The sequence below is a fragment of the Labrus bergylta genome, chromosome 2 (genome assembly GCF_963930695.1).
Source record: "Labrus bergylta chromosome 2, fLabBer1.1, whole genome shotgun sequence".
Lineage (NCBI taxonomy): Eukaryota > Metazoa > Chordata > Actinopteri > Labriformes > Labridae > Labrus > Labrus bergylta.
Genome location: NC_089196.1, coordinates 14574253 through 14598119, shown reverse-complemented (window position 1 = coordinate 14598119; position 23867 = coordinate 14574253). Strand labels below are relative to the sequence as shown.

Below are 23867 nucleotides of genomic sequence, written 5' to 3'. Positions count from 1 at the left end.
TATATGGTTCCAAGCTACAAATTGGCAAATTAAAGAAGAAAATATGAAACATAATAAACCAAATGTCTCTGCACATTTTGATTTGGAAAGTAAATGATGGAAGAGATGAATGCCAAGTGCTGGAAGTCATTTCATTATAAACCTAATAGAGCGTAACAAAAAGCACATTTCATTTTTGCTGCTTGCCATTTAGGCCATGCATTTTAAAGCAATAGTCTAAATTCACTTTCACTTTGAGAGCAATAGCATGAAAATGGTCATCGTCATGTTGTCTCTTATATAAGTTTAACATTTTCTTGAAATGATCCCTATTCTGTACAGAAGAGCATTTTAGTGGATCAGATATAATTTGAGCTCTCCTCTTAAACTGGTGTGCATTTCTCAGCAATTGGAAGCTTCTCAAACTCTGAGAAGCCCAGTGTCGAGTACAACATTGTTTAAAAATAAAATTGAGTGGGGGTAGGTTTATGTGTGATACTAAAGATAACCTACTAAACTCTGAGCTGTTCTTGCAATGAAGAAATGAATTCAAACGAGTTAATAAATATGCAGTAATTTCTTTTAGAACCTGTTAACTGATTAGGGAGGTAATGCAAACACTGTTGATATTTCTAAAGAAAAGGGCTTTGCCACAGCTCCGACACCTTGTGTATCTTGGGTTTCAGAGTCAACTGGGGCTCCAATAACCCTACCATGTTTCTTCTTCTCATTGGGATTCCTTCTGCTTGGTTTTCTGATTAAGCCAGAGCAATTTATAGATGATCTGCTGTATTAACTAAATATACAGCCAGTTTCAGTATAACCAAATCAATCGATGTAGCCTACTATTGGCTGTCCAATTGAGTACTTTGCATCTTAACCTGTTTTTGGGGTAAAACATTGGAATATTAAAACTTTAGTTCCCACATTTAAGATTGCCTCATCCAGACAAATTCATTCATTTCCCTACAATAATTGAATCACCCTCGTCATTCATTACTTTAAATAAATATGTCTAAGGTGTTTTAAATGCTTCCATTAAAAATAAAAATATCTGTAGGCCTATTATACAATTGTACAGGGGAGTTTATTTTTTTAACCAAATTTCAGTCACTTTATTAAAAATAGTATCTAAATCTACAAATTGTCACGTTCCTTTGTCCAGAGTAAAAAATCCATAATTCATTAATATTCAATGTCTTTATGTAAAAATTTAATTACACACTGGCAATCAAAACACACATCCAATTCAGTGTTGTTTTACAAATCAAAATCTTCATTTATAAGTCCTCTGAGGATATTGTGCCATTCAAACAGTAATTTATTTTCATTTCATTAATTAACCTCAAACGATAAATCGCAGGGGCTTGGTGAAATTAACCGGAAACGGATACACACCTGGCTTTAAAAGCTTAACTAGCGAAGTCGGTTGATGTAAGAAAATTATTTCCCGTGGGAATTCGTCAGCCCAACCAGTATGGAGGCTAATGTTGGGACACTGCCGCAACTTAAGAAAGTAGAAATAAATGTGACAAAGAGGTGGAGGTCAGCAGCTAACTTTGGCACACCAAGCCGCTTTCTCCCTTGGCCACCAAACTTTTGACACTGTGCTCACCATGTTCTTGGAGAGGGGCATTAGAAGTCCAGTAATGGTATGATTAAAAAAAGTTAAACTCAGGAATGACGTAAGGTTGAGTAAAACCTTCAAATCCTCTATCATGTTGTTGAGCTGTACAACCAATTGTGTATTGCAGACAGTGGATCCATTCAGCCTGTTTTCCTGCATTGAGTCACTGGAACTGTCGCTGTCCATGGTATTGAATCCTGACCAGACTCTAGTAGCCCACCTCATAGATATCATGGTAACAACCTGAGCTTTGACCATCCTAATTTGTAATCTCCAGTCAGTTTAGTTGTATCTTTGTGTCCATGTTCGAACATAAAAAAAAAAGCAATCTACTTAGTTTCTTAAGTATTTGTTCCAGTCCTCAGAATAGGCTACAATATGTTGCATTATCTTTGCATCCATTTAAATGAAGGAAGTGATTCATGAAAACGAAACAGGCTATCTAAGAAAGCATCTGTCTTTTGATATTTGATGCTGTTTTCCCGAGACTCACGAGTACTCTGCCTTCATTTCTCAATCACGCTTCCCTCCTCCTTCCTGCGTTGTTCCTTCTGCTCAGCTCATATGAAGTACTTTAAAATATTTAACACTTATGAAACAGGGAAGTAGGTTTTTGTGTCACAGAGACTATACTATCACTCACACTCGCAGCCTAATGCTAAATATATCCGATGTAAAACATGGGGCGTGTTTTCCCATTCAACCATCCAGTCTCTAGGACATGGTGTATAGTGATGTTTGTAGGTGATGTACACGCTGCTTCCCCCAGAGTAGGTTTATAACCTACAGTACATATCAAAATATGGCAGTTTACAAGTTTTTATCTTTAGTGTTTTATTCAAAAAAAGATTGCACATACAGGTTAAGAATTGTGTTATGTAATATTTAAAACAAAAACACTCCAGTCCAGCTATGATGGCTGCATTGGTTTTTTGTGATTTGTTTGCAGACTTAACCAAAATAAAATCAGTACTTTCTGGCTGGAAAAGCCAATCATTAAGTCCTCTTGCTTGCTTTCCTAAATGGATTTCAGATCCATGAAATGCGGTGTACAATCCTCAGTACAGTACATGTTGCAGTACAGATAATGTTTCTTTGAGATTATTGAAGTTTTTGTCCTCTTTTGATATGACAGTGCCTGTGAAATGAGCCGTATTTAGATGTCCTGTAGGAATGAGTGTGTTTCTTGTAGCTGATGTCTGGGTTGTTTTGTGAGAACAGCATCTCTGTCACTTGGAAACAGCCCCTGGCCTGGTTCTGGAAATGTCCTGATAGCAGCTTGAATTAGGATTCATAACAACTCCAGGGGCCAACGGCTGTGACACACACAGACGAGCACATGATTGATGTTGACCTCAAAGCTGTCATCATGAAGGCCAGAAAAAAAAAAAAATCTCAACCATGCGAAAGTATAACTGACACCTTTTGGGGTTGTTGATGGATTTTTAGCTCTGACTTTGTGATTGAGTGTCTTGTAGTGGCTCCTGTCAGCCTCCTACACGACCCAGTGTGCCTATTTCTTTGATAAAGACATTTGTGAACAGCCTATGATAGAGGATGTAAGTGCTTTTATGTGTAGAAAAGTGCATTTGTGAGCAGCAAATGTTGGTTTAATTTCATTTTATGGAGGAGGTGAGATGGCACAGTAGGTTTCCTATCGTTTCCTAAAAGCAAGAGAGCTGATCTGTTGGCATTTGAAGATGTGCTTGTGAGATTCAACACTTTTGAGTGTCCATGTGTTTATAAGAACCTGCAAGCTGAGCTATGAACTAGGGACCTCTTACCTATGAAAAATAGAGGATTGTTGAGGACAGATGTTCTGTGTCAACGTTTTTTTGAAGCCAATAACAAGATGGGCAATCATATTCATTGATATTAATGAAGAACGGCTTGAGTGAAGCTCAGGGTTGAAATACAATTATAGACAAGGGGACGGGGGTTTGGGGTAGGGGCGGAAATACAGTAAATGCAGGTAGTTTGGAAAATGACAAGCAAATTCAGAAATGTTAGAGAATCTCAATTTAGAGGCTGGGGGGCTTCTGCCTCAGTATCTGAAGTATTATGAAATAATCATCTTATACATTTCTGGTAAAATATCTATTTTAATATACTAAAGGTAATCTTTTATTTAGTCTAAATAGTATAAAAACAGCAAAGCCATTCAGTTTATCATGAGAAAGATAACCTTCAGGCCTGCATTCAACAGCCACAACAAGTATCACTAGATCAAAAGCAACCTTTTACATGGCTCACGTCAAAGTATTCCAGCAGTGTTTCGTTTGTCAGTGGCTTCAAAAACAAATTGTTTCCATTTTCTTCCTTTCCATCACTCCATAGTTTGCCCTTAAGAGATAACCTTACCTGCCCTCTCTCTTTGTCCTTCATCTATCTTAACCCTCCCCCCTCCCCCCTCCTCCTCCTCCCGACTCTCTGATAACAATAGTCTTCCCTTAAAAGAGCTTTCTGAGGACAAATCCAAAATGTATTCTGGCCGGTCAGAATAACAGTCTGCAAACTGCAAGCTGGGAACTCTGCACTGTGACATTGTGATACCCTCCGGCGTTGTCCTCTCCAGTCTCAGGCAAACGCATTACACAGCCTCATTACAAACTCAGTCAGGCACGTGCACACTCAACAAAGGTACGCACAGGCACACGTACATGTAGTCTGAGCATGTGAGTGTGATAGTAAATAAGTAGAGGCATGACAGTGCAGGCTGCTTCATGAGTCATCTCCCTCTTTTTCTTTTCTCTCACAACGGTATCAGGCAATAATCAAAGATGGTAAGAGAATATTAAGTTAAAGGTGGTAGGCATGATTATCAATCATGAGCGTGGGAAGAGATGGGTCAGCTTGGATTTAGCTTTTCAGCTCTTAATGATGTCTTCCCACGTAGATTAATTATCACTGAATCGAGTCAGCGTAGGAAGGAAACATGTGCAGTATAGAGGGTGGTCAAATAACAGATGACATTCAATAATAGCCTGCTTTGTGATATTTGTTTATCACTAAACATTGTTTGTGTTATTGCAGTGCGAGGACAAATTCATTGTAATTTTCATCCTTAGTATCCAAAACAAAGCCTCACTGTGTCTCCCTTATTATATAATTATCTCTCCCTGCTCTTAAAATTCAACGACTGAGCTGTGACGGCCTTAATAAGTAGGTCGGATGCTCAAGATGAAAGCGAGGACGAACACAAGCAGGCAACAATAATATGTTAGTGGCCATTTTTCCCCCCCAGACAAAACAACACATGGTGACCAAAGGCTGTGGGCTGGTTTTCCTACTCCTCATGCTAATATATCATTTGCAACTCAATATAGAGCTCACTTCCTCAGTGGTGAGTGGATATTGAATATTTGCAAATGAGCTCCTCTGCAGCGTAGATGAAAATGTCACCAATTGTCTCTCAGTTGTAAATGTTTCTGCAGCCCATTTAGATCAATACGGGAGCATGGCTGTTTGGGGTGTTGGGTTCTCTGTGCAATATGCTGCACCTTTATTTGATATGCATGTGACTCACTGACTTCCTAATGATCCATTCAACGTATAATAGTAGCATGACATTGGTCTGCATCACATGAATGTTTTGTAAGGAAAGGCTGTCCTCTCTGGAAGTCAGGTTTCCTATTTGAATAATAGCATCAAACTGAATGAAATAAAGGGCTTGGATTCGTATGTTACAACCATTCTACTTCTTCTACTCGAACCCTAGAAATGAAACTCCTAGAAATTAGAAGAAAGAACAAAATCCTATTTACTCTAATTAAAGCTTTAGACATCGAACAAAGCCTTAGTAGAATAAGACGTGAGAGGACAATATTATTTAACCTTCATTTATCCAGGTTAATCCCATTGAGATCAGAGATCTCTTTTTCAAGAGAGACCTGACCAAGAAAAGCAGCAACACACAGTTTCAACAATAAAAACACTCAAACTCTCACAGTTAAAATTTCATAATAAGAGAAATAATAGTCAAGTGCATACGTGTTTATTTATATAGCACATTGCAGCAACAAGGCAATTCAAAGTGATGGTAAAGTCATCAGTTACAACAGATGAATTGGTCATTGAATTATAGGGGACTTATACTGCTTTTGATAACTGATTCAAAAGTGCCATAACAAATCAGAACAAAGCATCATTGGGTTTTTAGGAGCAAATCACAATCATACATTTTAAGTTAAGAGTGTATCTGTGCTTTCTGAGCTTAAGGGAACATCTTTATGTGTCCATAGACTTTTCAGGGGAGTCACTGTAATCTGCTGTAAAGCCACTGTATTGATCCAGAGAAAGGGAAACAAGAGACACAAAGGCTCTGGGGTGTACTGCAGTGAGAGATGTGGAAACATTTGCAAGAGGAGGCCATCTGCCTCCCTTTTTCTCCACTTATTTTCAGTACAGCACAGCACACAGTGAATTTGTTACAGAGGAAAAGAGCTTTAAGACTGATTTAGAGTGGAACATGGCTGCCAATTTTTACTGCAGTTACATTTGGTGTGAAAAACTGGCCACTTTAAAATGTTCCAAATCTAAATGGGCATGTTAAAATTTAGCTCTGCTCTTTTCCAATTGGCTACAAGCTGTCTTTCAACGTGAACACACTTTGAGGTCACAATTGACTGTATGTCACATTCACCCATTCACACATCACATTCTGCTATGTAAAGTGTCCATCAGTATTAACTAATTAACTAATCCCATCATACACACATTCATGCTACGCTGGCGCAGCAATAGGAGCAATTTGGGGTTTGTGCTCTTGCCCAAGGACACTTTTAAAAGCGACTGCATCCGACCTTCAGGTTGCCACACTATAGTATCTCAATAGTTCAGTCTGATGCTTTTGCCTGTTGCCTTTGAGAGCAGAAGAACGGAATTGTTTTTTTGTATTCTCTGTCTATCTCTGAATATACGGTATGGTTATCTATGACTCTTCAATAAAATCAAGAATAGTTTTGTCATGGGGGGATGGGGACCTCAGAGATTCCACGGAGAAGATACTTTGATTTGAAGAGAGGGGTGTTTACAGAGGTGCGTGCATTTGGTTCTGAAAATTAACAAGAAAAGTATAATTGACCCAAATTCCTAAATATCTTGAGCTTGTCTGAATAGCTCGCCATTACAAGAAACTATACATTTGATATTAAGGGAACTGAAGTTACCTTAACTGAGCATAAAAAATGAAAATCCATAAAGTTAGCACGTTAACAAAAGACAAACTTGCTCCACCTTTAAAGAAGCATAAGCGTAGACTGTATACTGAGTGAGGTCAGCCATCTGTTAGGTCAGGGGGCTCCGGAGCCTCATCGCCAGCCGCCGCCATGCTGGAAATCCTCTCTGTCTAACTTTAAGTCAACCTAACGACAGGCTTAGAGCCGAAGCTGAGGCGGGTTTTAAGTCTCTTGACGAAAACGTACATCGCGCCCAACTGTCAATCAGGTCATCTACGCACCTAACAATGGATAACACGTATCGTTTTCAAAATCAAAACAGGGCCGTTTAAAAAAAAAAAATGACCCTCTATACAGTGTGTGCCAGTGATGACAATAACTAGTAAGACCTATTTCGTTTTCGTACCAGGCTGTTTATTTATGCTGTAAAAACGGCTTTTTTGTCCGTCATGTGTATGTGACTTCAGGTGTTCCTGGAGCCAGCGGACACTCGACGAACTGCAGGATTTTGCACTTCCGCATTGGCTTCATTTTTCAGGACCGGAGGTTGCCGCTTGAGCATAAGCTGCTGCATGTAGACAAATCACAATGAGGAAGAGGAGTTCAAAGAGGTTAAATACCTGAATTTTATCCCATCTCTCCCCCTATCCCCTTCCAAGCCCGTCTAGGCCTGTGAAGGCTGTGTCGTCATGAGCTGGGGATCCAGCCGAAGAGTTCTGCCTTTTAATAAGGCAGTTTTTTCTTACCACTGTATGTGCTCATGATGGATAGGCCGGGTCTTTGTAATATAGCAATAAGTAAGTTACCTGCTTTTTGTAACATAACAATGAGTAAGGTATTTTACCTGCTTTTTGTAAAGTGTCTCGAGATAACACTTGTGATGAGTTGACGCTATACAAATAAAAATTGATTGATTGAATTGTCGGAGCTGAGCTTAACTGAACTCTTTGACATTGTTCTGAAGTGAGTGCAGAGGATGTGTGTGTCTGTGTGCTCCTGCACGTCTGCATTAATGGCTGGTAGAGTGGCTCTATTCAGTTTGTCCACTCATATCTTAGGAAGTTTCAGCCTGCTATTCATATGTGTCTGTATCTCTGGGTGTTTTATTTAGTGTTCTTGAGATGATAGCCACATTAATTGGGCTTATGTTAAAGCCGGTCTAACCCACTGTGAGGTTCATTTTACTCAAGGCAAACATTAAGGGGATTTTCTCACTCCTCAGGTAAAGGGGGGCTGTATAGAAGAGGGACATGGTTTGCTGATTTTATTGACTACACTTTTAAAAGCACACAAAGAGACTCTGGTACGCCCAATCATGCTTTTTGTGAATTTAGTTAAACACTTAGTTGTTTCCGACAGCTGGGAAGGTTGCCACGGTTACTCCAATATTCAAATCAGGAAATAAAAGAAAAATGAGTGGCCAAACAACTGACTGGTCATCTAACAAAACCACAACTCATAAGAGCCTATGCAATTTGGATTCCACGCCCACTGTCTAACTGAAGCTGCTGTTGCTATGTTCCTTGAAAAAATGGAATGCTTTCTGGATAAGAAAGGTTGTGATGGTGCTGTGTTTTTAAACCGGATCTTTTGACACCGGTGACCCCCACATTGACCACCACGTTGAGTCATTGACCACCACGCTGAGTGCAAAAGCCACAGTCAGACTAATTGCCCAAAACAAAAGAGTGCAAAGCCAATTCAAGACAACTAAGGGAGAAAGGTTTTCCTTTGTTTATTTGTGCAACTAACATGTGCAAAGAAAATCTGTTTCACATCCTGTAACGTAGCAGTAATAGAGTTGGCAGCTGCTGCTCTGATACATTGATGTGGAAGAATGTAACTCATCATGCCACAGCAGAGCCTGATATGGAGAATGTTACAACCTGAAGGCCGGGTTTGTCTATTTAAAACAGCCTGCATGTCCGGATGCTGAAAGACTGCTGGTTAAGTTGTATGTTCAAAGGAAATCAAAGAAAATCAAAGGATTAAACTGGATAGACTTAAAAACACAAGGTCAGCTGATAAGTCACATGTATTAGGACTTTTAAGAAAATCTGTAATTAATGAAGTTTGGATTATAGATTTATTTTGAGCTCCTACATAGAGGTTGGTGCTTTAGTGAAACAAGACTGATGTGTGTTTTAAGAAGTACTACGGTATGTATAGGGCTGGAATATTTGTCTTTTACTTAAAGCCATCACTTTGAGTTTGCAATGAACAAGACAAAAAGCTCTGCTTGATTTTACTGGTCACATTTAAAAAAAAATGATTTGAACTCCAGATGTTCTTGTATGGATAGAAAATGACTTTGAATACTGCAGCTTATGTTTGCTGATATTTCTTCTTCTATTTAACAGCAAACACAGTTAGGTTTGTCTTTCATTCTGGTATTTTTTAACCTGTTTAAAATCATTTTAAAATCTTAACTAAGTGTAGGCACACATTTGTTCTTGTCTAGTACAACCACTCAGCCAGCAGCAGTGTAACAGACTGCAATGTAATCATGTCATCATGTGTGACTATAAAATACATTCATGAAAAGGGCTTGTTTTTGCCACTCACATAAAGTGATTTATTTGTGTCTTTAAACATTGTGGAAAGGATCCAGTTCCCTACAGATATCCCTAAAAACAGTGGAAGAACTGTGTATTTATAGTAGGCTTACATTGATCAGGAACAGTTGCCCCCGGGGATTTAGTTGCAACCAATGATGGCTGAGATAATCTGGAGCATTTCTAAAAACTTAATGCACCTTAAATCCATTTAGACTAAGGTTGAAATGGAGTTTGAAAATTACTAGAATTTCTCTTGAAGGGCATTGGATAAATTACTGCTGACTATTTTAGTTCAGGTATTTAAAGTCTGAGAATCCATCAGTCAAATGTTGTGTCAGGAGGTGACACTGGCTGTTCTTTTTCTTCAGGGAAACTGTTTTATTGAGGGCTCTAACTGGTGGAGAGGAACATACTTCTGACACATCATCATCATATTAGTGTTGCCGACAGCAGACTCAATAGGCAGAATACTCACTCTGGTATTCTGTGATATGATTCTCTCTGCAGAGCAAGGGTCAGCTGATGGTCAGCTCAGCCTGAAACTGACAGCATGAAATAAAAAACAAACATACAAGTGATGGTTTGTATCGCCATGATGTCTCTTTATTGACACTTGAATTTTCTGCTGAGTGTGGCTAGAGAGGGAAGGGACTTGGTGCCACCTACTGGTGCAAAGCTGATGTGTGGTGTGGATCTCTGAGGAGAAGAGAGGAAACTGGCAGAATATGACAAGAGAGGCTTTTTGGCTGGCTGGCTGGATCATGTGATTCTTATTCTCACAGTAATGCCACTTTCTGCCCACTCTGTTCAGCTTTCTGCACACTCTGTTTTTACTCTCCCATTAAGATCAATAGCTTTCATCTCATTGGATGTTTTCTTTGTTTTTACAATATAGTCTCTTGACTTGGAATAAGTAAATTCAAAGACTGAGTAACTGTATGTTTTCAATCTCTGAAATAGGTCCACACGACCTGAGAAAAAGACTGTTTACGATTAATTTACAAGAAAAGAATTCCTATTGGATATGACCCCCAGTTTCTATGCCTATCTGCTGTTCTTAATTTCTTACACAATACCCATGCTTGTCACATCTGAATCTAAAAAAAACATTTTTTTCTTAATTGGCACCAATTAACCTAAGGGCATGATAGCCAGCTTAAACTTCTATTGTTCAAATCAAAAAGGTGTGCAAGTCGGGCCATTACTGTATACTCAGGTCTCTCTCCACCCAATAGGCAAATTCTATGCATTCTGGGTGAGAAAGCTTTGATTGTTTGAATACATTTGTTTACTTGCCTATTGAGATAAATTCAGACTTTTGCAAACTTTTTTTTATCAGGAATGCTCATTCTGCAATAATGACGCCTATCTGGAAGAAGGGGTTATAACCTTAAATGAGCTGCGGTAAAATGTGTACTCATTTTGAATCTATTCATTGCAATGACTCCAGGTTTGTTAGTTTTAGTTACTTTCAGTGGGTACTGATTTATCCCAAATATACTGAAGTGAAATATAACTGTTAAAGTAATCTGGATCATACATTTCAAGATAGAACATATTGTACCTTAGTATTTGATCAAACACTGAATTCCTTTTTTGTTACTTTAAGACTGAATAGGATGCCCAGATGAATTTCACATTAATGTGCGTTAATATTCCTTTACTGCTGTGAGGTAAATGTTGATGTCTGTAGACACACCATCTTTGCCAGCAGAACTGTCTTTCTTTGTTAATTCTTATCCCTAAAGAGTTGATTTTGAAGAAAAGAGGAACTTGGTGTAACCAGTAGAAGGAGAATACTAGTTTATTTGAGAAAAGGCACCTGTACAGTGAACCTGACCAGCTCATCAATCCCACTGATACACTGCAGCAACGTCACATTGTAGACAGGGAGTGATAGTATTTTTGTTAATCTATTAAAACGGATAACTTTTTTTTTTTTTAATGCACAATGTTTTATTTTCTGAATCAAGCATTTATTGAGCCTGAGCCCTTCAGTCCTCATCTTCAAATCTCTCCAGCTTAAAAGATGAATCAGAAGGTTAGCAAGATTCATCTTACTTTTCACCAAGTTGTCTTCTCCTTTTGACCGTTTTCTGCTCTTGTTGATCTGATATGGGATGCGGCTTTTTGTAATGTTGTCCTCTAACTTCTTGTTTGATCCATTCCTTCCATTGCATCTCTCCCCTCACCTCATCCTCCAGCTGCCCTACTTGTACTCTACTATTCACATTTGACTTCATGGTACTTGAAGCTGGGGTTTACACTAAAGTAATCCCTCGTGCTTTCCTTCTCCTCTGCATCCTTCTTCAGCTGGCGGTGTTAGCACAGTGGTACCATCAGATGAAGCCTGCTGCTTTTCATGTTGCTCCCTTTCAGCTGGTTGCAAACTTGTGTCCGGACTGTCCGCATCATTGGAGGCATCTCTGGTGTCCTCACCACTGGAATCATTCAGCAAACTTTTGGAGCTTTCCTCTGGTTCATATTTTGCGGGGATGCTGTCGGTTTCAGAGGATGTTTCCGAACAGTTCAAGCTTAACCTGTCCATGTCTTCATGTTTGTCCTCCATGTTCTTCGCCAGGATGTGTATGCATTCTGCCATCCATTCTAAAATCTCCGACTGCTCTATTTGTTTATCTATCAGATTAGCAATGATCTCCGTTATATTGTTGTGCTTCTTGAAGAACTCTATATGCATATCCAAGAATTGCTTCTCCACCTGTTTATTCACCATCCTGCAGATCCTCCTGTCATTTGCTGCCTGTTTTCTCTTCCTGTCCAATCATCAAGATAAAGGTTGTTCAACAGAAAAACATTAAACAGATTGAATGGAACACCTTCCAGTAATGACACAGACAACAGCAACACATTACAAAAATATGTGCAGTCTATTTCTTCATAAACAACTGTAAGAAATTAACCTGAGGGTGGAGACACTGAGACGCTCCTTTCTGCCACTTTCTGCCATCAGGATATCCACTTCTTAGAAGTTCTCTCTGGAAAACAACTGAAGCAGAGGAAAATTTAACTTAAAACATATATTCTTTTATTTGACTTTGAAGCCCCACCTCTTATTTAGAATTACTTTCTTTAGCCTTTTCTATTCTCAGTGAATACACAGGGACAGGGTAAAGACAGCAGTCGTGATCATCTTAAAAGCTCGACAAGATCATTTTTTAAACAAAGTTGATTTTTTGTTTTGGTTATTTAATGAAAAACAATATTTTGTTTCAAATTCTTCTCTGATTTTGACATTTTCAATTTCTTGCACAAATGTTATGTATAACCGTTGCCTGGCAACACAAGCTCAACACAAGCTCAGCCCAGCTCTACAGTTAGCTACTTTAACTTTTAGCTAAATGTATTAACAGTTAACTTTAAATTTGTTGTTTGTATAAATAGCAGAAGCACTGATATTTCTAATGTATTCACATTCATATGTGGTTGGTAAATGTATGTTGTAACAATAGAAAAGAAAACATCAGTGTGTCTACATTCAGTGACTGTTAGGAATAAGTTAAAAAACAACCTGACACAAACCTATAGCACCTGTTAGCTCAAAGAAAATCAACATAACAGTAACATTAACACCCAAAAAGGACTTACCTCAGTAACAAGCAATTAAAATATCTTCTGTCCTCTCCTTTTGTACTGCACCCAACTAGACTGGTGATTTCTCTGTTGTTTACATTAGAGTTTCATGTATTATTTCAACATGTGATCCAGAAGTTGGTTGTCATGTTAATTCAGATTACATAAAATGCATGTCTTCCTCTGGTGGGTCATCTTTTTCTAAAGATAAATGTAATTAGGAATACTATGGTGACAAATATTTGTAAATCTGGCATTTTTCCAATTTCCATCAGAGTCCTGCCAGCTGAGTATGATACTGAAGTTGTCTCATTCAACAGGTGGCTTCTATTTCTAAGCCATGATTTTGACCACAGGACATGTTCATAAAAATAAAAATAAAATCAGCTCACAGCATTGTTTATAATTTGACCACTCTCACTCTATTTAATCTTTGTATCTGCATCTTTTTTATTTTTGTGACATTTCTCAAGGACTTTACTCAGAAGTGTGAGGGGGCTCTTATTTCTTTGTATCCTAGCTGGCTGACAGTGGGATGCCCTTTCATCCACAAATGTGTTAATTTGTTGGTCAGACATCTAAGCATTTCACAGTTATGGTGACGTCTGAACACGGGGGCTTGACTAGGGGGGCCCTGCCCCTGTCCTTGTGTACATCTGCAGCTGACACACACACATAAATATATATAGCCCCTTAACTTTTTTTCCTATCAGTCGTCTGACTAACGATATCATGTTACTGTGAAAGTGTTGCAGTGTTGCCGTGAGGGACGCTGGACTGTTCGTACCCTGTCTCTCAGCCATGAGCTCCACACAATCAGGGGTGAGTTTCATAATAAATTCCCGTCAAGGTTGTTTTTATTTTAGACCTAGTTAACAGCACTTTCAATATTTCCAAAGTACTAGAATGTATTTTCTTACTAACTTATACTAAACGACATGATAAATCAGTTAAGTAGTTTAATGTAAAACAAAACAAAAGGTTCTGTGTGAAAGGAACACCTCAAGCTTTGTTGTTTTGTTGATAAAAGCTTGAAATGCAGTTCAACACATTTTTTGGGCAATGGTTGCCATTCACACACCTAAAAAAATAGTATTTAACATTTCTGAGTATGAGGTATGTGCTTTACCTGGACTATTAGTGCAGCAACAACTCTTCACCAACACAACCCTCTGCTCTTTTTCTGTCCTTCTGTTGGACATCTCAGAAACACACACACACACACACACACACACACACATTTTGGATAAATACAACCTCAAGATGTCGATACAAATAGAAATGTTCCTCAGTGTTGATGTAAGAGGATACTACTTATACTTTGTATTGCCCACCTGAAGAGGACAACGGCCAGATCTGACCATTCTCATCAAGATTGTACAAAATGACAATTCAACCATGTAGACAGATCAAAACAATGCAGGTCAGGACCAGAGTAAGTACAGAGTCTTACCAATCAGACATCTCTGTCACTGAAATCTACCTGGAGAGCAAAAGAGAAACTACTCATAGTTTTTCTAAGTGATTGCTTAACAGTGATCCATCTTTAAAAAGAGGCACAGTCCTGCCTTATGATGGCAATGCACATGCAATATAACTTGTTTGTTGGATGAAATGAGAATGAAAGTCCCTATCATCACTCTTAATAAACCTTAAGGGCAAGTACAGTTATACTGAAGGCTCTTGCATAGATTTATATTTTTAAGACTTAGCTTTTACGGACCAATGTCGCGCTCTATTGGTGCTGTTAGAGCCATGTGGGGTTATTAGTGTGCGTGTGGGTGTTCGAATGAAAGAGGATGAATCACCCGGTGAAACCTGTAAGGATTGCTACTACAATCCCTCAGGTCTGGAGTGTGGGCTGTTGAGATGACACACTGTGTGGGGGAAGAATCCTAGAGTGTTCAAGGAAAAGCTTAGCCGATCTTAAAATATTTTTAGCATGTATCGGGGTATATCCGGCATTTTTCTGCCTATATTTGTGTGGAAGTGTTTATTTCTGTTTTGGTGAATATTGTGGATACAGGTTTTTATTATCTGTTGCAAATATAGATAATGTGATGGCATGCTGTTTTTTTGTGCATTTCTTTTCAATCATCGTATGAGGGAACTGTGGATACTAGGAGTCAGAGATACTGAGTACTACAGTAATATTAGGCCAATAGACAATCGTACCTTCACCTACAGCAAAGTGGGTTCAACACTGTTATCATCATTGCAACTTTGTTTCGAAGAAATAATTTTACTAAATGACATTGGTGTGTGTGTGAGAGTATTGGATTACTGTCTTTGAATGGCATATGTTAATAAGTAGATTAAGCACAGTTAATACATCATAGATGTAAGCATAAAATGCCCTGGCCTGTATACTTTACTTTGATTAAAAGTTTATATTTCTGATGGGACACAACAGGGCTTTTTTCACAGACATATGAAGTAATCAGTTGGTGGGACTAAGTAGCCATCTATGGGGGTCTTGGGGTCCCCAGTGCTTGTGGAAAGCCCTGACACAGTCATATAAGTTTTAGGCAAAGTAAACAAAATTCACATGCGTAAGATATGTATTGATGAGCCTTACAGTTGTTTTAGATCAATTCTTTATTAATAAGAAGTAAAAAAAAACATCAGACACGGAGAAGATGTGATCTATCATCCAGTTTCTTCTAGAATGATTTACTTTGATTACAACAGGGCAGATAAGATTAGACAGCTTGTTTAAAAAACAAGATTAGAGATATTTTACCTATTCTTCATTGCTCTCCTAAACTACTTTTGTGGAGAGCTTTACAGACAGGTCTCTGTAAAGTGCTTTGTTCTCTTATGTCACTACACAGTGTTTCCCCTACCATTATATTAGGTAGGCCCGTCCCCCCAATGCTCAAATCTGTCATTGCCAAAATTGTGATGAATAATTTTACTAACTTGTATGAATGAGGAGACTTCTAAGTCAGTCACATTTACAATCACAAGACAGCTGCGTATATGTTTTTGTAGTCAGAAGTAGCTTTTATTTAATGAGGTCATGAAGTTGAACTTTGTCGCCATAAAGCTCAAATTACACTGACCTTCAAAACACTCGAACAGCAAAGAGAGATAGCTTTAACTTGAGTTTATTAACAGTTCAAACTAGGGCCGACTGATACGGGATTTTTGGGGCCAATAACGATATCAGGAAGTTTATCCCTCAAATGCAGTGTGGAAAGGATAAACAGTATAAGAAAGAGAAGATGGTCACTCAACTGGAAAGCTTTTGTAATCCTTATAGCACTTGACAAAATAAATATCAGACATACAACTGTGATACATGCATGTTTTACACTTTGGAAGATGTATATAACAACAGACTGAGGTAGAGAAAGTACATTACACAGAATTACAGATATTATGTAATTTGTAATCACAGTGGAAATAATTTAAATATACATTTTAATTTAATCAAAAAATATCTTCCAACATTGTTTCCACATTGTTTCATTAACTGTGTGTAAGTCCAGTAACAGCTTGATATATATTTGAGGCGTTTAAGAGTGAAACCGGTTCAGTTCCTCCAATTATGTAAAGGTCAGGGTTTGCTGTCGATCATGTCTCCTAATTAGGGTGACCGATTACTTTGACTTTGTCTCCACGTTTGTCTTTGAGATGATGAATGCAAATTGACAATCTTGCTGAAAAACAACCTTTCAAAGGATACTGACGTTTAGAGTAGAGAGGAGACAAAGGGGAGACGGAGAGTTAGCAACCTGCCGCAGAACAAGTAGCAACTGATGAAGCAAGCAAAGTCAAGGAGGGAGAGAGAGAGAGACAGACAAAGACATGGCAGACACAAAAGTCAACAGAGGAGTGAGATGAATCCATCTATAGATCCAAGGGAAGCACTAATTCTCCCAGGAGGGGTTGTGCCTCCTCTGTTGGCAGCTACTTGGGCACTCAGCTTCAACCCAGACTGTGCCCTTTGTACATCGATGCTTTCCCTTTTCCTTCCTCAGCCCCTTTGTTTACCTCTCATCTCTCTTTGTAGCCGCCAACACCTTTTTTATTTGCTCTGTGACGCCTTTTTTAATATTTCTATGATTCAGCTACAATTTATTTATTAGTGCAGTAGCACTTGTTATCTTACATAAGACGACGGTAGGGATTTCCCTAATGTGAAGTAAAAAAGATCTTTTCTATATTTTCTTAAAGTTTATTTGTGTGCTTTTTATGCCTTTATTTGGAGCTAGGACAGTGGATAGAGTCAAAATTGGTTAGTGGGGAATGACTCGGACCCAAACCCAGGCTGCTCACCTGGAGGGTCACAGCCTCCACACATGGGGCGCGTGGACTCACCACTAGGCTGTGGCCAGTAAAATGGGTCTTTAATTTGTTAAGAAAAGAGCAACATGTGTTGTATCCATTTTTTTTGTTAGTGATGAAAACAAGCATTTAGTTGATATAGTAAAATCAAGCAGAAAAGAAAATGTATATTGTCTGCTATACTGGCTGTTTAAAAAACAAAACATATAATGTAATATCTGCACTTGTAATCATTACCACCTTCAGTAAGTTTTAACAAGGAATTTATAGCTAAGATTTAATTTATCAACAGATTTGAGAGAAATCTGCATGACACGCAATGTGCGGCGGGGTGAACATGCACAAACTAGTACAAGCTAATGAAGAAAGTTGATGATGCTCCAGGGATTTTCACTGCCAGCATACAGAGGTCTCAGATATACTGTATAAAAACAGAAATGAGGGTGAAATGAGATATTTTTTTCCCGTTTTACAAAGATAAAATAACTAAACGACAGAGAGAATATGAGAAAATGAAGGGCAGAGGTTGGGTTGAGCTTCATGTGTGCTGCAGTGGTACAAAGCGACTAGTGGTGAGCTGCCTGCTGTGATAGAGAGTGGGGATCCACTTAGTTGTTTGCACAGCCCACTCCCAGTGGCTGCCTTACATGTTTTTTAATTGATTGTTTATTTGAACTCTAAAGTAAATGTTACAAGCTTGCTTTCTACTTGGTATGGGGTATCGAGATAAAAAAAAAAAACACTCCATCTGTCACATTGCTTCTTCTAGCACTGATAACACCTCTTTACCTCTTCCTGTTTCTTCAGCCAACTGATAACACAGCAATAGTCAAAGAAGATAGAAGGTTTGAAGAGCTACTGCCAGCTCCTCTGTCAGTCTTGTCAGTCATCCTATGAGAACATGGATGTAGTGTGATTTTCCCTGTTGTGGTGCTGTGCATGTTTATGTGTGGACTATATGTTTGCTCTGTGATGTGTGTGTGTGGTGAGTAATGAGCAGACAGATGGTGCACACTGCAGGGTTCGCTGGTGCAGACATGCCAACCCAGGAGATTCAGGCAAGGATGGAGGCAGTGCATGGGTGTGTTTGTTTATCCCAGTCACAGCATGTGAGTGTCGAAAAAGAACAGAATCTCACAGCGTTTATAAGGGGCATATAGACAGTGTAAACATTTGTGTTTGTAAAGGCAGGTGTTTGTATGTTTCTTCTGTAGCAGTGCTGGAAGCTGCTGGTATTCAGAAGACCATTAAGCAGTACGGACTTTAGCCTCAGTCGCCACAAGGTCTCTAAATAAACATGCTTTACTGTACACATGGAGTAATATGTCTCTAAACCTCATGGTCACAATTATGTTATTTCTTAACCTGTCAGAAGGGCTTTGGCTTCAGGGAAATGTGTTTTATAGAGAGCACACTCAGGCGTCAGACATTATTATGTCAGTGTTGCTTCTTTTCCAGAGAGAATTTGTAGTTCCTCTGTTTTTCTGTAGCGCTTTAGGCTGTGAGGATGAGTTGTGTTGTGCTGGATTGAACTCAGCAACTGTAGTCATATAAGACCTGCTGACAGACAATGCCGAACAAGCCTCATAAAAAAGCACACATGAAAGGGACAGCTGCCACGTCCTGGGGTCTGACTCTATTGTAATAAAAGACACACACACATACTCTCTCTCACACTCACACTCACACACACACACACACACACAAACACATTGCTCCCTCTCTTTGGTGCGCCTCCACAGGGTTTTGTCGTGACTCTGCAGAGCAGTGTGTGCCAGGAAGCAGGGTGGCACCTTCCCCCTCCTGTCGGGACCCCTGTCTGAGCTGGCGGTCACCCAGCTTTGCTTCCTAAATGCAAATAGATCAAAAAGGTGGAGAAAACGAGGAATGTTTATACATCAGCTGTGTTTTTGTGAACCTTACACCAAGTCCCTCCTTTTCTCTGCACTACCAGGCGTTTTCTTCTTAAAATGTTCCCGTGTTTCTTTTTTCATTATTCCACTCCTGCTTTAAAAAAAAAAAGAAAAGGTTTCTATATCTATATCTGTCCACTTTCCCCTCCGGTTTATCTTTGAGTCATCTACTCTGCTGTGCATTCTCTGTCTAAAAGAAACTCTTTTATGCAACAATTATTTTTTTCTTTGTGAATTGACCTTTCCATAGTTTCTCACAGGTTAAGAATAGTTTTTCTCCCAGGCTGATCCCTCTCCACAGAGACTTTTACAATATTTAAAGCCTACAAATGTATCATAGGGGAGAATAAATTATACCGTTGACTGCAAACCATGCTGGGATATTTTCAAAGGGGAGTATGCAGACACACAAACACGTACACACACATTCATCTTGTATAATGTACACATGTATTTATGTGTGCATCCATTACTACATGTTTTTTTTTTCTGTTTGCAATAAAGATAAGAAGTGCATACATAAAGAGGCTCATTAAGGCAAATTACTTCAGGCTGTTTTCTCCACACATTGTGTAGCTAATTGATTAACCACTTAAGTGAAAAACCTGAACTGTGTACCGCGGTTTGTCCTCCTAAAGGGGGAAGTACTGTCTCAGCAGGAAAGTTGTTGCTCTAGAGTGGGGATAATTGGTTTCAGAGGGGGAGGTATTAGTCCGTCTATTGTTCAACAGTGAGGAGACGTTTCTTCCAATTTGCCACAAGTTTTATTCTGCTAAGGCGTATAAAGGAATTGCACATCACCAGCAAGCCAAACTGCTTTTTCAACAATTTCCCTCTGACAGAAAGCTGAGGAAGGGAGAGAACATTAGCTTTGTCAACAGTGATATAAAGGGAAACTGTAGCAGAAGGGTTTATTGTAATAGGAAAATAAGAAAAAAAAAATCTTTGCTTAATTTGAGGTGAGAGGATTTGGTGCAATATCCACATTTTTTTTTTTTTTTAGCACTCTTTAATAACTTTAAAATCTTGCCCTGCACACCTGCACAGAATACTACAATTACTCTGCTGATTTAGTCACAGTCAGGTTTTAGTTGTGTGGAGTTCTGCTGTTACATGTTTGATGCCACATTCACTTCAGGTTGCTTGGTCTGTAATTATCAGCAGGTTGAACAGACATCCACATCAGCCTGTTGGTTTTAATTCTGATTCTGAAATTGAGAATTGTATGGCAGCTCCAATTTCTCCAATTGGATAAAAAGAACCACATGTACATTTTCCCAAAATGTTTGATCACTGCAGTTGTAGCCACAATTCCTCCCATTCTTGCCATTATGTTTTGAAAGCTGTGTTGAAAGTGGGAAAGTTGTTCCAGCCTGATGGCTGATAGCTTATTCAAAGACAGGACAGGAGACTAAAGGAAATGTTTGCAAAGCCACGCTTGTAAATCCCCAAACAATACTTAGACAAGGTTAAATGAGGTGAACTAGTGACCGCACTTGGCCTGTGTGTGAAGGGTTTTTATAAAGGCTGCAATACTCAAGTATTGTCAATTATTATGAACTGGAGTAAAAAAAAAATAAAAAAAATAAGAGGATAATAGAATATGTTTGTGGGCAGCTTTGTGTGGTAGACTAGCTTTGTTTTAGTGCCACAATTTCCTAGATGACAGCAGCATCGGCAAAGTCTGTTTGGAATGAGGGGCAATAAGCAAAGCACCTTGATACTAAAGAGCCATATATGCGCAGTACATTGACTATCTGTAGACTATTTCTCAGTGCTTCAGCTGCTTATCTCATCTTATCCTTTGCACATATATATTTTTTTGTCTCTGGAATTTATCTCCATATTTCATCTCATATTCTTGCTCCCTCTATCAGTTCTTAACCATTCTGTTTCTCTGTGACATTGATTAAGTAGATCAAATGTCCAGCTATATGACAATATGCACAGCTCTCTTATTGGCTACACACCAGCAAACATTGAAGACTTTTTCCCATGCTACCCCATGCTTGCGGATTGGTCAGTCTATAGTGAACATCTCCGCCGCGTGTGTGTGTGTGTGTGAGTGACAGCTAGGAAGAGCAAGAGAGAGAGAGAGAGAGAGAGATAGTGAGGGGATACTGAGGGAGCGTGAGCCACCTGCAGATGTGTGAGTAGTGAATGCAGAACCTCACAGCTGGTTGCCCTCTGCTGTGCGTGCATATGTGTGTGTGTGTGTGTGTGTGTGTGTGTGTGTGTGTGTGTGTGTGTGTGTGTGAATGAGCTAGGTACAGAGCGAGCTGGTGCCTGTCTATGTGTGGCTCTCTCACATAGGAGAGTAAGCCAGCAGCAGCAACAGTAGTAGTACAGTCAGTGGAGCGTGTTCAGCGTCTGGATGTTTGCTCTGCCTCTCTCAGCTGCGGGACGAAGCCTTTCTGTAGGTATATACACACACTCTCACACACACACATGACAGCGCACATGGCATGTGTCTGCATCTGCTCCGACTGTCTACCTGCTGTTTTTTTTCCTTGGAGATACTGATGATTCTTCCTTGTTGTTTGTTTGTGAGTGTCAAGGTAAAGAGGGGTATAGTATGGGAGCGGTGTTTTCCCTCCGGATTAGAGAGAGACTTTCGTGAGGTGAAGGGATTGATATGTGCCGTTCATCACTCAAATGTTTCCATCACTTCTGCACATTCACACATTTGCATGCACAATCGATTTTCCTACAGTATTTCCATAAATTTAAATGCCTCCTTTGTTTATGTGGTGGTTTTCTCTCATCGTTGCCTGTAGAAGATACTGGACATATTTACAAAATGTGAAGGTGTTTTAATGTGAGTGACTGTATGTGTGTGTGTGTGTGTGTGTGTGTGTGTGTGTGACCTGGGTTGGCGAGGTAGAGGTGCAGTGGGTGTGTCGTGTCCAGTTTCTAATAGAGTGGAACCTGAGCTGTCTGCTAGAATGACATGACATGGGACTGTTAGTCACTCCAGCAGGATGAACCAAAAACAAGAGATGGGTCGATGCTGTTTGACAGAAACATTTTGTTTTCTTCTTCTGTGCTTTCAGAAGGGTAAATTGCCATTTCTGTTGGAGGGCTTTCCCATTGGTGAGGGGAAAAGGCTTACATGCCCCCCCCCCCCCCCCCATCTCACCCTCAGTTTATTTCCCCTGTCCGCAAACCCTCTGCCTTTACTCTCAAGCTGCAGCCTTGTTCAGTTTATTCCTGTTTCAAGGGCTGGGTGCTGAACGTGCTCAGAATCAGAGCAAAATACTAGGGGAAAGGGGAGAAAGAGGAAGAAAAGACTGAAAGAGAAAATGATAACAACTGAGAGGAGGAGCGATATATTAAGGCAAGATGACTAAGAAGAAGTGGGGATGGAGGCGGTTAGATAAATTACTACATCATGTAATGGGAAAAGCCTGAAGATGGTGAAGAGCAATGGTCTGATGAGGAGATCTGAGGGACTCTCCCTTCCTCTCGCTGTCTCTTTCTCTCTCCTGATGCTACTCCCAGCAGGACATATTGCAGGTTTCTTCAGTAATCGTTGGGTTGCCCGAGTACAATTTACATGCTTAGTTTATGGCAAGAAATATTTAGGGTCATTTTCTTGCCGTAAAATGTTGGTTTCACCTTTAAAAAAAATCAAATCATTTCACTCCCTTTACCAAGAAAAGAGTGCAAAAATAAATGACAGCCTGTGCCCAGGTCCTCGATGTCATTTCTTGTCCCTGCTTGCATACACAGTGCAGCACATGCATAATGCACACTGTGAAGTTCTCCTGGGAGAGGCTACTGTGGTTAAGTGCAGCTTTTCTAACAGAGTTTTATGTAGAATGTTGTGTTTCTGAGGTGTGACTGAACCATTCATCTTGCCATGTGAAGTATATTTACTACATTATATAGCATGCTTACTTTCTCTTCAATACATTGGATGCATGTATTGACATTAAGTTTAGACTAATGGATTTAACCCCCCCGCCCTCTTTTTTGGTAAATTAAATAAACACATTACATACAGAATGGGAAAAGCTAATTTTAAGGCACCTCTTTGTATATGCATGGAGGTTTTTGTATCAGCATCATACTCGGTGTCTTTGATGTTCTGCAGTCTTTCCATCATTTAATGATAAAGAAAGATTTCGTCTGGGAAACAAACTATGTTTATACCCAACCACTTCTGGGTGCAAGATTACAACATTCGTCAGCTAGTTATGCTATATTGGCTCCCAAATTGAATTTCAAAATAGTTGAAGAACTTCCAAACCGTGACTGATTACCTGTCATCACGCCTTGCAGAGTTCAGAAAAGACCAACGTTTGCAGCAGTTTTCGTCGGTGTAAATATTCCAGCTCAGGAGGTCTGGGATAGAGGAGGCTTTACTCTTGCTAGAGTGATAGATTAGATTAGTTACCGCTGCACAATTTGATATGTCGGGTTGGGGATTTTGTAGAAGATTAATGTGATAAATTTTCACTTGCCAGTTGTCTCATCACTTCACATCTCATCACCTGCTCGTTTCAGATCTTCTACTCCTACATTTTCTCAGTAACCTCTCAGTATAGCGTTTGTTTTGCAAAGGCAATGTTGTAGAAGGTACGGACTGTTTGTCATGCTGCCAGTTTGTTTGTTTGTCAGCGTGGGGGGAGCTACCACCATCTTTGATCCTGCTGTTTTGGGAAGGTAACAGCTGGCACAGAGACTACTTTAAGTATAGCAAACGTCAAGAATTGTTGGATTGGAT

General features: G+C 39.4%; 1 protein-coding gene across 7 annotated transcripts in view; it reads left to right on the top strand.

Moving 5' to 3' along the window:
- mctp1a (multiple C2 domains, transmembrane 1a) overlaps positions 1–23867 on the top strand; it is a 128106-nt gene that overhangs the window by 3063 nt on the left and 101176 nt on the right. The window contains exon 1 of one of the 7 annotated variants that reach the window (XM_065965415.1): positions 13667–13754. The exons of 4 other annotated variants lie outside the window; for them this stretch is intronic. In XM_065965415.1, the coding sequence (XP_065821487.1) occupies positions 13734–13754 (21 nt within the window). In that variant the 5' untranslated portion in view covers positions 13667–13733. Of the gene's footprint in view, positions 1–13666; positions 13755–21164; positions 21559–23867 lie in introns of those variants that run through there. 2 more of the 7 variants (XM_020652380.3, XM_065965420.1) reach the window with 2 other exon arrangements.